We start from the raw sequence: 12,479 nt of genomic DNA on the forward strand, positions 1-12,479 counted from the left end.
TTTACTCTCTTCGGGGGTATCATAAACTACCAGGTGCGGATAACTAGTTGAGCACTGAGCTATAGAACAACGCCAAAAATGCCCCTCAAGTATACTCTGTATAGTTTTAGTATATTCTATGAGTTCCAGCAACTCCCCAACTAGTGCTCTCTTTTGGGCTTTTAAAACTAAACAAGTGTGATGAAATAGTTGGGCCTTTTCCTGTAGTTTATTACGAAATCTTCTCTGATACTGTGTTTTGTTGTGCCTACGTATCTTAGGTTTATACTCCAGCAGTTTCTGGAGATATATACCTTTCCCTATGTTTGTTATTTAACAATAAGGAAGTTGTTTGAGTAACTGCAGTATTGGGTTCTGGCTTAGCTAAATTATCTTATAATAAAGTAACAAAAGATTCAGAGGTCATTGGGTATAGATGTGGTAGCTATTTGGACAGTATTAATGTCAATATGGCTGTGAGATGTAGTAGCACTGGAAGTAGTAGGTGTTGGGAGTGGTGCAACCTGTCTAGATAAGTCGAGAGCAGTAACCACTGGACTAAAGGACAAATCAAAGAGTGTGCTTGCAAATTTTGTATAAGTACCCTATTAAAGCTCTGTACTCGTGTACAAGCCAATCTTTTTGTCCTTTCAAAATGCTACTATCGTATTGGAGCTGGTTAAAAAGTTCTCTTATTCTAACACAACCCTTGTGACTGCCAAGACTTAACTTACGTCTAACCTCCTCTATAGCAGAGTCAGATACACTTTTTCTCCCTTTTTCCCTATTCTTTAGTAAATTTGTAAGTGATGCTGTAGTAGTGGCTAGAATAGTTGTTAAAGACTGTGTTGGAACCTCTAATGGAGGGGTTTTAGGAACTATAGGTACCGGTGGGTTATTAGTAGAATCTTTCAGACTAGATTCACCAGACAAAATAGGTGCACTGGATGGAAGTTCGTCAGGTGTGGTGGTCAAAATGGGTTCAGAGTTCATTGAAAGAAATATGCAGTGTTGCTATGCCTTTCAATGAATAAGACTTATTAAGTATTATAGAAACGTGTCTGTATGGTGTATTTTTTGTGTCTTACCCCTATTTTACTTTATAGCAACCTCTAATCAGCTATTCATAGCAATATAACATAAAAAAAAACATCAACAGGTATTATAATTGTTTTGAGGACTGCTGGGTAATATGGGAATTGTTCAGAGTAATGTCACTGTTCTTTGTTACACTTAACGTGTTTGAAAGATCTGGCAATGGGGTAGATGGATCAGGATGCTGAATGCAGGGGTCTGGAGTACTGTTCACAGCGTCCGCTGTCTGTGTCTTTATGAGGCGTGCCCAGTCCTGGGCATACTCCTCTTCTGTGTCTTTGTGAGAGGTGACTGATACCTTGTCACCTGCTTCTCCCCTCTTTGGGCAGAGCTTGACACGCGAAGCGTGTATCCAGATATCCCTGTCGTCAGTCAGTACTGCAGTCCTTGTCACAGCTATTACGGTCACGGGTTTGCTTAATGGGAATCCTCCTTTCGTAGATCTATTCAGCTGTCGAATGCAGACCAGGTCTCAAGGTTTGAAAAGATGTGTTCCTGTGCAGGAAGAGGTAAACGAGAGGACACATCACCATAGATGCCATTCAATTTTTCAATTAATTGCTTTACATATTGTTCCTTAATACACTCTAAATCACCATTCTTAATGATAAGCAGACCCTTTATCCATGGAGTTGGGAATGGTCTTCCCATTAGGACCTCAAATGGGGACAACCTGGTTGTCCGATTTGGGGTCATACGAATTTCTGCCAAAATTGCAGGCAAATACTGCTGCCATCTAACCCATGTACCAGCTGTTGCTTTTAAAAGTTTTTCCTTAATAGTACGATTCATTCTACCATTCCTAAGCTTTGAGGATGATATGTGATGTGAAAATGCCAATTAATTCGTAACCATTGTACTAACTCTTTTGTAACCTTACTAATAAAAGCAGGGCCATTATCAGAATTAATCTGAAGTGGGCAACCAAATCTGGGTATAATCTCAGTGGCTAATATCTTAGCAACCGTTTATGCATCCTCCCTCTGTGTAACAAATGCTTCTGGCCACTTAGAGAATTGGTCAATTATGACGAGCAAATAAAACTGATATATATATATATCTCTTCAAAAGGATGCTTACCTTCATATTCCTATTCACCCATAACATCAGTTTCTGAGGTTTGCTTTTCAGGATCGACATATCAATCTACAGCTCCAAGGATATTTACCAAGGTGCTGGGTGTCCTTTTGTCTGTAATCAGAACTCAGGGTATTGTAGTGTTTCCTTACCTGGACGATATCTTAGTTAAAGTTCCATGTTTTCCTTTAGCAGTATCTCACACCAAACAATTATTGTTGTTTCTTCAAAATAATGGTTGAAGGATCAATTAGCCAAAGAGATTTTTGATTCTTCAGACAAGGATTTCTTTCCTTGGTTTCTAGATAGATTCAGTGTGCATGAGAAGAGAAGAGTGAAATTGGTGTCAGCCTGCCTGCCTGAACCTTCTGTTTCTTTTTTCCCTACAATGGCTCAGTGTATGGAAGTTTTGGGTCTCATGATTGCAGCCTCATATTATCCCCATTGCTCGGTTTCCCATGAGGCCTCTTCAGCTTTGTACACCGAGCCAATTGTGCAGGGATTATTCTCAATATCTCAATAGACCCGCGCTATTATAGCAACACAATCCCTTAACAACCAGCAACGTACAGGTTATGTCGCAGACGTTAAAGGATTAAGCAAAATTGATAATAGAAGTAAATCTTTCTTGATTATGTCCCTTTAAAGGGCTATCTCTCAAATTTGTATATTTACTTTATAACATTTTTGCTGTTAAAGGGACAGTCAAGGCCAAAAAAAACTTTTATTTTTCAAATAGGACATGTAATTTTAAACAACTTTCCAATTTACTTTTATCAAAACTTTTGCTTTGTTCTCTTGGTATTCTAGTTGAGAGCAAACCTAGGAAGGCTCATATGATAATTTCTAAGCCCTTGAAGGCCGCCTCTAATCACATGTTTTTGTATTTGCTTTTCACAACAGGGGAGAGTAGTTCAGGTAAACCATATAGATAACATTGTAATCATGCCCGTGGGTTGTGGCAGACACTGCACTAATTGGCTAAACTGCAAGTCAATAGATAATAACTAAAAGTCATGTGATTAGGGGCGGTCAGAAGGTGCTTAGATACAAGATAGTCACAGCAGTAAAAAGTGTATTAATATAACAGTGTTGGTTATGCAAAACTGGGGAATGGGTAATAAAGGGATTATCTATCTTTTTAAACAACAAAAATTCTGGTGTTTACTGTCCCTTTAAGAAGGGCATGTTTTTTCTGCAGACACAAATTCACAGTTTTGAGAGCTAATAAAATGTGTTAATATCTTCAGTATAGAAAAAATCCCCAAGGAATTTGGGAGAGCATGACATTGTGAATTAAAGGGACAGTCTACACCAGAATGTTTATTGTTTAAAAAGATAGATAATCCCTTTATTACCCATTCCCCAGTTTTGCATAACCAACACAGTTATATTCACTTTTTACCTCTGTGATTATCTTGTATCTAAGCCTCTGCAAACTGCCCCCTTATTTCACTTCTTTTGACAGACATCCATTTTAGCCAATCAGAGCTGGCTCACTGGAACTCCACGTGCGTGAGCACAGTGTCATCTATATGACACACATGAACCACCCCCTAGTGGTGAAAAACTGTCAAAATGCCCTAAAAGAAGAGGCGGCCTTCAAGGGCTTAGAAATTAGCATATGAACCTCCTAGGTTTAGCTTTCAACTAAGAATACCAAGAGAACAAAGCAAAATTGGTGATGAAAGTAAATTGGAAAATTGTTTAAAATTACATGCCCTATCTGAATCATGAAAGTTTATTTTGGACTAGACTGTACCTTTAATTAATTTACTAAAAAAAATAAACATTACAGCCATGAATTTACAGCATCTTGCTATATAATTAAAAACAAATCTATATTTCAGGTTGGATAACCTTTAGATTATAATGTATCTTAAATAGAAACTATCTTTATTTTATTATTAAAAACTATTTAAATCAAGAAAATCTGATTTAAAAAAATAGCTTTTTATTCACCCTGCTAACTCAGCTACATACCTGTCCCTAATTGGGTTAAACAGATAACTGCAAACAATGCATTTTATACTAACTTTATGATAGTCGCTAGCCTTGTTGTCAGTAGACTAAAGCCTAAAGACTAAAGATTGGCTCATCTAAATAATGCAAATGTTGGGAGATGTTTGGCTATTGAAAAATAATTGCAGTTAAAAGGAAAATTGCAGCCTCATATTATCCCCATTGCTCGGTTTCCCATGAGGCCTCTTCAGCTTTGTACACCGAGCCAATTGTGCAGGGATTATTCTCAATATCTCAATAGACCCGCACTATTATAGCAACACAATCCCTTAACAACCAGCAACGTACAGGTTATGTCGCAGACGTTAAGGGATTAAGCAAAATTGATAATAGAAGTAAATCTGTAAACACAAGTTTTTTTTCTTTCTTGATTATGTCCCTTTAAATTATGTCCCATTCTATTAAAAATCTTAAGACTTGGATGATATATGTATGTGTGTTTTTGTGTGTGTATATAATTGTCCTGTTAGTATTTTTCTTTTGTATAATTTTAAACAATTTTTCAATTCTATTACATAATTTTCTTGGTTTTGTTGGTATGCTTTGTTGAAAAACATACCTAGGTAGACTCAGGAGAAGCAATGCACAATTGGGAGCTAGCTGATGATTGGTGGCTACACATATATGCCTTTTCTCGTTTCCTCGCCCGATGTGTTCTGCTAATCCCTAGTAGTACATTGCTGCTCTTTAAATGATACCAAGAGAATGAAACAAATATGATAATAGAGGTAAATTGGAAAGCTGTTTAAAATTGTATGCTCCATGTGGATCAGGAACGAACAATGTTGGGTTTCTTATCCCTTTAATAGATGGGAGATTTCTACCTGTTTACTTCACATACTTGGCAATAAGAGAGACATTTGGTTTTCACTAGGGGGACATTTTAAATCCCAGTAAATATTTTATTGCAAGAGCTACAAATTTGACTTAGATGCTTAATGGGTTTAAAAAATATAGTTAAACCTATGGATTATGGTAAGTGGCATGTAGTATACATTTCTTTCATGTAATTAGCAAGAGTCCATGAGCTAGTGACGTATGGGATATACATACCTACCAGGAGGGGGCAAAGTTTCCTAAACCTCAAAATGCCTATAAATACACCCCTCACCACACCCACAATTCAGTTTTTACAAACTTTGCCTCCTATGGAGGTGGTGAAGTAAGTTTGTGCTAGATTCTACGTTGATATGCGCTCCGCAGCAGGTTGGAGCCCGGTTTTCCTCTCAGCGTGCAGTGAATGTCAGAGGGATGTGAGGAGAGTATTGCCTATTTGAATGCAATGATCTCCTTCTACGGGGTCTATTTCATAGGTTCTCTGTTATCGGTCGTAGAGATTCATCTCTTACCTCCCTTTTCAGATCGACGATATACTCTTATATATATATACCATTACCTCTGCTGATTTTCGTTTCAGTACTGGTTTGGCTTTCTACAACATGTAGATGAGTGTCCTGGGGTAAGTATGTAAGCTTATTTTCTGTGACACTCTAAGCTATGGTTAGGCACTTTTTTATAAAGTTCTAAATATATGTATTCAAACATTTATTTGCCTTGACTCAGGATGTTCAACATTCCTTATTTTCAGACAGTCAGTTTCATACTTGGGATAAATGCATTTGTTTCAATCATTTTTTCTTACCTTAAAAAATTTGACTTTTTCCCTGTGGGCTGTTAGGCTCGCGGGGGCTGAAAATGCTTCATTTTATTGCGTCATTCTTGGCGCTGACTTTTTTGGCGCAAAAAAAATTTCTGTTTCCGGCGGTTTTTTTGCGTCAAAAGTGTCGGCGTTCCGGATGTGGCGTCATTTTTGGCGCCAAAAGCATTTAGGCGCCAAATAATGTGGGCGTCTTTTTTGGCGCTAAAAAATATGGGCGTCATTTTTGTCTCCACATTATTTAAGTCTCATTATTTATTGCTTCTGGTTGCTAGAAGCTTGTTCACCGGCATTTTTTTCCCATTCCTGAAACTGTCATTTAAGGAATTTGATCAATTTTGCTTTATATGTTGTATTTTCTTTTACATATTGCAAGATGTTCCACGTTGCAACTGAGTCAGAAGATACTTCAGGAAAATCGCTGCCCAGTGCTGGAGCTACCAAGCTAAGTGTATCTGCTATAAACTTTTGGTATCTGTTTCTCCAGCTGTTGTTTGTATTGCATGTCATGACAAACTTATTAATGCAGATAAAATTTCCTTTAGTACTGTTACATTACCTGTTGCTGTTCCGTCAACATCTAATTTTCAGAGTGTTCCTGATAAACATAAGAGATTTTATTTTTTAAATCCATTAAGAAGGCTATGTCTGTTATTTCTCCGTCTAGTATACATAACAGTCTTTTAAAACTTCTCTTTTTTCAGATGAATTTTTAAATGAACATCATCATTCTGATACTGATAATGGTTCTTCTGGTTAAGAGGTTTCTGTCTCAGAGGTTGATGCTGATAAATCTTTGTATTTGTTCAAGATGGAATTTATTCGTTCTTTACTTAAAGAAGTATTAATTGCATTAGAAATAGAGGATTCTGGTCCTCTTGATACTAAATCTAAACGTTTAAATAAGGTTTTTAAATCTCCTGTAGTTATTCCAGAAGTGTTTTCTCTCCCTGATGCTATTTCTGAAGTAATTTCCAGGGAATGGAATAATTTGGGTAATTCATTTACTCCTTCTAAACGTTTAAGCAATTATATCCTGTGCCATCTGACAGATTAGAGTTTTGGGACAAAATCTCTAAGGTTAATGGGGCTGTCTCTACTCCTGCTAAACGTACTACTATTCCTATGGCAGATAGTACTTTATTTAAGGATCCTTTAGATAGGAAAATTGAATCCTTTCTAAGAAAAGCTTACTTATGTTCAGGTAATCTTCTTAGACCTGTTATATTTTTAGCGGATGTTGCTGCAGCTTCAACTTTTTGGTTAGAAGCTTTAGCGCAACAAGTAACAGATCATAATTTTATAGCATTATTATTATTCTATAACATGCTAATTTTATTTGTGATACCATCTTTTGATATCATTAGAGTTGATGTCAGGTATATGTGTCTAGCTATTTTAGCTAGAAAAGCTTTATGGCTTAAAACTTGGAATGCTGATATGTCTTCTAAGTCAACTTTGCTTTCCCTTTCTTTCCAGGGTAATAAATTATTCGATTCTCAGTTGGATTCTATTATCTCAACTATTACTGGAGGGAAGGGAACTTTTTTACCAAAGGATAAAATATCTAAGGTAAATTTAGGTCTAATAATCTTTTTCGTTCCTTTCCTCACAACAAGGAACAAAAGCCTGATCCTTCATCCTCAGGAGTGGTATTAGTTTGGAAACCATTTCCAGTTTGGAATATATCCAAGCCTTATAGAAACCTATAGCCAGCTCCTAAATACCCATGAAGGTGCGGCCCTCATTCCAGCTCAGCTGGTATGGGGCAGTTTACGTTTTCTTCAAGGAAATTTGGATCAATTCCGTTCACAATCTCTGGTTTCAGAACATTGTTTCAGAAAGGTACAGAATTGGCTTCAAGTTAAGGCCTCCTGCAAAGAGATTTTTTTCTTTCCCGTGTCCCAGTAAACACAGCAAAGGCTCAGCATTTCTGAAATGTGTTTCAGATCTAGAGTTGGCTGGAGTAATTATGCCAGTTCCAGTTCTGGAACACGGGCTGGGGTTTTATTCTATCTCTTCATTGTACCAAAGAAGGTTAATTCCTTCAGACCAGTTCCGGATCTATCAATATTGAATCGTTATGTAAGGATACCAACATTCAAGATGGTAACTGTAGGACTATCCTGCCTTTTGTTAGCAAGGGCATTATATGTCTACAATAGATTTACAGGATGCATATCTGCATATTCCGATTCATCCAGATCACTTTTGGTTTCTGAGATTCTCTTTTTAGACAAGCATTACCAGTTTTGTGGCTCTACCGTTTGGCCTAGCGTCGGCTCCAAGAATTTTTTTCAAAGGTTCTCGGTGCCCTTCTGTCTGTTATCAGAGAACAGGGTTTTGGTATTTCCTTATTTGGACGATATCTTGGTACTTGCTCAGTCTTCACATTTTCGCAGAATCTCATACGAATCGACTTGTGTTGTTTCTTCAAGATCATGGTTGGAGGATCAATTTACCAATCAGTTCATTGTTTCCTCAGACAAGGGTAACCTTTTTAGGTTTCCAGATAGATTCAGTGTCTATGACTCTGTCCTTGTCAGATTAGAGAAGTTTAACATTGATATCAGCTTGTCAAAACCTTCAGTCACAATCATTCCCTTTGGTAGCCTTATGCATGGAAATTTTAGGTCTTAGGACTGCCGCATCGGATGCGATCTCCTTTGCTCGTTTTCACATGCGACCTCTTCAGCTCTGTATGCTGAACCAGTGGTGCAGGGATTACACAAAGATATCTCAATTAATATCTTTAAACCGATTATACGACACTCTCTGACATGGTGGACAGTTCACCATCGTTTAGTTCAGGGGGCTTCTTTGTTCTTCCGACCTGGACTATAATCTCAACAGATGCAAGTCTTCCAGGTTGGGGAGCTGTGTGGGGGTCTCTGACGGCACAAGGGGTTTGGGAATCTCAAGAGGTGAGATTACCAATCAATATTTTTGAACTCCGTGCAATTTTCAGAGCTCTTCAGTCTTGGCCTCTTCTGAAGAGAGAGTTGTTCATTTGTTTTCAGATAGACAATGTCACAGCTGTGGCATACATCAATCATCAAGGAGGGACTCACAGTCCTCTGGCTATGAAAGAAGTATCTCGAATTTTGGTTTGGGTGGAATCCAGCTCCTGTCTAATCTCTGCGGTTCATATCCCAGGTATAGGCAATTGGGAAGCGGATTATCTCAGTCGCCAAACGTTGCATCCGGGCGAATGGTCTCTTCACCCAGAGGTATTTCTTCAGATTGTTCAAATGTGGGAACTTCCAGAAATAGATCTGATGGCTTCTCATCTAAACAAGAAACTTCCCTGGTATCTGTCCAGATCCCGGGATCCTCGGGCGGAAGCAGTGGATACATTATCACTTCCTTGGAAATATCATCCTGCCTATATCTTTCCGCCTCTAGTTCTTCTTCCAAGAGTATTCTCCAAGATTCTAAAGGAATGCTCGTTTGTCCTGCTGGTAGCTCCAGCATGGCCTCACAGGTTTTGGTATGCGGATCTTGTCCGGATGGCCTCTTGCCAGCTGTGGACTCTTCCGTTAAGACCAGACTTTCTGTCGCAAGGTCCTTTTTTCCATCAGGATCTCAAATCCTTAAATTTTAAGGTATGGAGTTTGAATGCTTGATTCTTGGTCAAAGAAGGTTTCTCTGACTCTGTGATTAATACTATGTGACAGGCTCGTAAATCTGTATCTAGAGAGATATATTATAGAGTCTGGAAGACTTATATTTCTTAGTGTCTTTCTCATCATTTTTTCTTGGCATTCTTTTTGAATACCGAGAATTTTACAGTTTCTTCAGGATGGTTTAGATAAAGGTTTGTCCGTAAGTTCCTTGAAAGGACAAATCTCTGCTCTTTCTGTTCTTTTTTCACAGAAGGATTGCTAATCTTCCTGATATTCATTGTTTTGTACAAGCTTTGGTTCGTATAAAACCTGTCTTTAAGTCAATTTCTCCTCCTTGGAGTTTGAATTTGGTTCTGGGGGCTTTTCAAGCTCCTCCTTTTGAACCCATGCATTCTTTGGTCGTTATATTACTTTCTTGGAAAGTTTTGTTTCTTTTGGCCATCTCTTCTGCCAGAAGAGTCTCTGAATTATCTGCTCTTTCTTGTGAGTCTCCTTTTCTGATTTTTCATCAGGATAAGGCGGTGCTGCGAACTTCTTTTGAATTTTTTACCTAAGGTTGTGAATTCTAACAACATTAGTAGAGAAATTGTAGTTCCTTCATTATGTCCTAATCCTATGAATTCTAAGGAGAAATCATTGCATTCTTTGGATGCTGTTAGAGCTTTGTATTATTTGTCATCTTTTCCGGTTCTAGAAAAGGCCAGAAAGCTTCTGCCATTTCTTTGGCATCTTGGTTGAAATCTTTATTTCATCATGCCTATGTCGACTCGGGTAAAATTCCGCCTCGTAGGATTACAGTTCATTCTACTAGGTCAGTTTCTACTTCCTGGGCGTTTAGGAATGAAGCTTCGGTTGATCAGATTTGCAAAGCAGCAACTTGGTCCTCTTTGCATACTTTTTCTAAATTCTACCATTTTGATGTGTTTTCTTCTTCTGAAGCAGTTTTTGGTAGAAAAGTTTTCAGTTTGAATCTTCTGCTTATGTTTTTCATTAAACTTTATTTTGGGTGTGGATTATTTTCAGAAGGAATTGGCTGTCTTTATTTCATCCCTCCCTCTCTAGTGACTCTTGTGTGGAAAGATCCACATCTTGGGTAGTCATTATCCCATACGTCACTAGCTCATGGACTCTTGCTAATTACATGAAAGAAAACATAATTTATGTAAGAACTTACCTGATAAATTCATTTCTTTCATATTAGCAAGAGTCCATGAGGCCCGCCCTTTTTTTGTGGTGGTTATGATTTTTTTTGTATAAAGCACAATTATTCCAATTCCTTATTTTATATGCTTTCGCACTTTTTTCTTATCACCCCACTTCTTGGCTATTCGTTAAACTGAATTGTGGGTGTGGTGAGGGGTGTATTTATAGGCATTTTAAGGTTTGGGAAACTTTGCCCCTCCTGGTAGGAATGTATATCCCATACGTCACTAGCTCATGGACTCTTGCTAATATGAAAGAAATGAATTTATCAGGTAAGTTCTTACATAAATTATGTTTTTTGCTTTTTGTTTGCTTGTTTTATACTTAGGACTGTACCAGAGCACTAAAAGTGTTAATCCAATGGTATCTTACTTCTTTTTTTTTTCCTCCCACAGGAGACTTCCGTGTATGCATCTATTTCATCAAGTGTGTGTGGACCAGTGGCTGATCACAAATAAGAAGTGCCCTATTTGTAGAGTGGACATTGAAGCTCAGCTACCTACTGAGAGTTGACAATTCACCAATACAGCATTATGGCCCATGTTCCCTCCGGTACTTCAGCCAACCAAAGATGGCATGACTTAACTGCACAGATGTGGAATCATTAAACCTAGTGTGCTGGCTCTGCCTCAGTATACAACTAATGCTATAAACTACCATTTGTATACAGAACATACTTAGGTCCTTTACTGCTGGCAAGTTAATTGTAGCAGGGAAGGGTAAACATATTTAAATTGCTTTGTTTTATTTCTTTTATTATTTTTTTTTGTTAGTTTTTTTACAGTTTGTTTTACTATCTGTATTTTGCATGATTCCTTGTATTGCATTTCTTTGCACATATTATGGGCTTTGTGAACCCTTAAACTTGCAGGCAAGATCTCGCTGCTCTAGTGAGTAGAATTGTGAGAGTGTGCGTGCGTGTTTTACATAGTTCCTGGCTAAATTACAATAACTTTATTCATTACTAACAGTGACGTCCTTAATTTAATCAATCATGAATTTTTAGTTTATAATGTATAAAGATCTCTGAGGGCAAAGGAAAATAATGTATGAAAACATTCCTTTTTTTTTTTTTTTTTTTTTTCCTCCATGGAAAGACTGTCTGCTGTATAAAGAGTGCTGAAACAAATAACATTCTTTTTAATGCTGATTTCACAATCCTCGGAAACTAACCTAGAATACATGCCACACTGTTTTGTTTTAATACTTTTTTATTTTTTAAATGTGTTTTAAGTTCCCTTTAGCACAAAGCAAATATATTTAAATGTCAATATTAAAAAAAAAATTTTAGTCTACTGTTCACAAATATTTATTTCTTTACTGATGTAATATTTTGTTTTTCTTTGCTTCTGTGAACTGCTCTTTCAAACTGTCTTCTAGCAAGTAGTCACCTGTTCTTCCTATTTGTGATTACAAAAAAAAAATCATCAAAGGAAAAGCAACATGAAATCTCTAGTCTTAATAAACTTTTATGGCAGGTATCCATGCATCAAGCAAACTTTTTTCAAAGTCCGCTCATGTTCTCCAAGGGGTTTCAGAGTTAATAAACTTGGCTAAATGCAGTTGTGTGCATGTGTGTTTATTACTTGTGTCCAGATAATATTTTTCAATATAATATTTTTTGAAGAATTCCAATTATGTAAAAAATAGTAATTGGTGGGTGTATTTATTTCTTCTACAAGATACGACGAGTCCACGGATTTCATCCTTGTGGGATATTTTCCTCCTGCTAACAGGAAGTGGCAAAGAGCACCACCGCAGAGTTGTATATATAGCCCCTCCCTTCCCCTCCACCCCTAGTCATTCTCTTTGCCTGTGTT

General features: G+C 37.4%; 1 protein-coding gene across 4 annotated transcripts in view; it reads left to right on the top strand.

The window, feature by feature from the left end:
• The window catches only part of RNF111 (ring finger protein 111), a 689,804-nt gene extending 677,583 nt beyond the window's left edge, over window positions 1-12,221 (top strand). For all 4 annotated transcript variants that reach the window (XM_053717530.1, XM_053717531.1, XM_053717532.1 and 1 more), the window contains one exon: window positions 11,055-12,221. In XM_053717530.1, the coding sequence (XP_053573505.1) occupies window positions 11,055-11,172 (118 nt within the window). In that variant the 3' untranslated portion in view covers window positions 11,173-12,221. The remainder of the gene's footprint in view (window positions 1-11,054) is intronic.
• The last annotated feature ends 258 nt before the right edge of the window (window positions 12,222-12,479 follow it).

Source organism: Bombina bombina, chromosome 6 (assembly GCF_027579735.1).
Source record: "Bombina bombina isolate aBomBom1 chromosome 6, aBomBom1.pri, whole genome shotgun sequence".
Taxonomy (NCBI): Eukaryota; Metazoa; Chordata; class Amphibia; order Anura; family Bombinatoridae; genus Bombina; species Bombina bombina.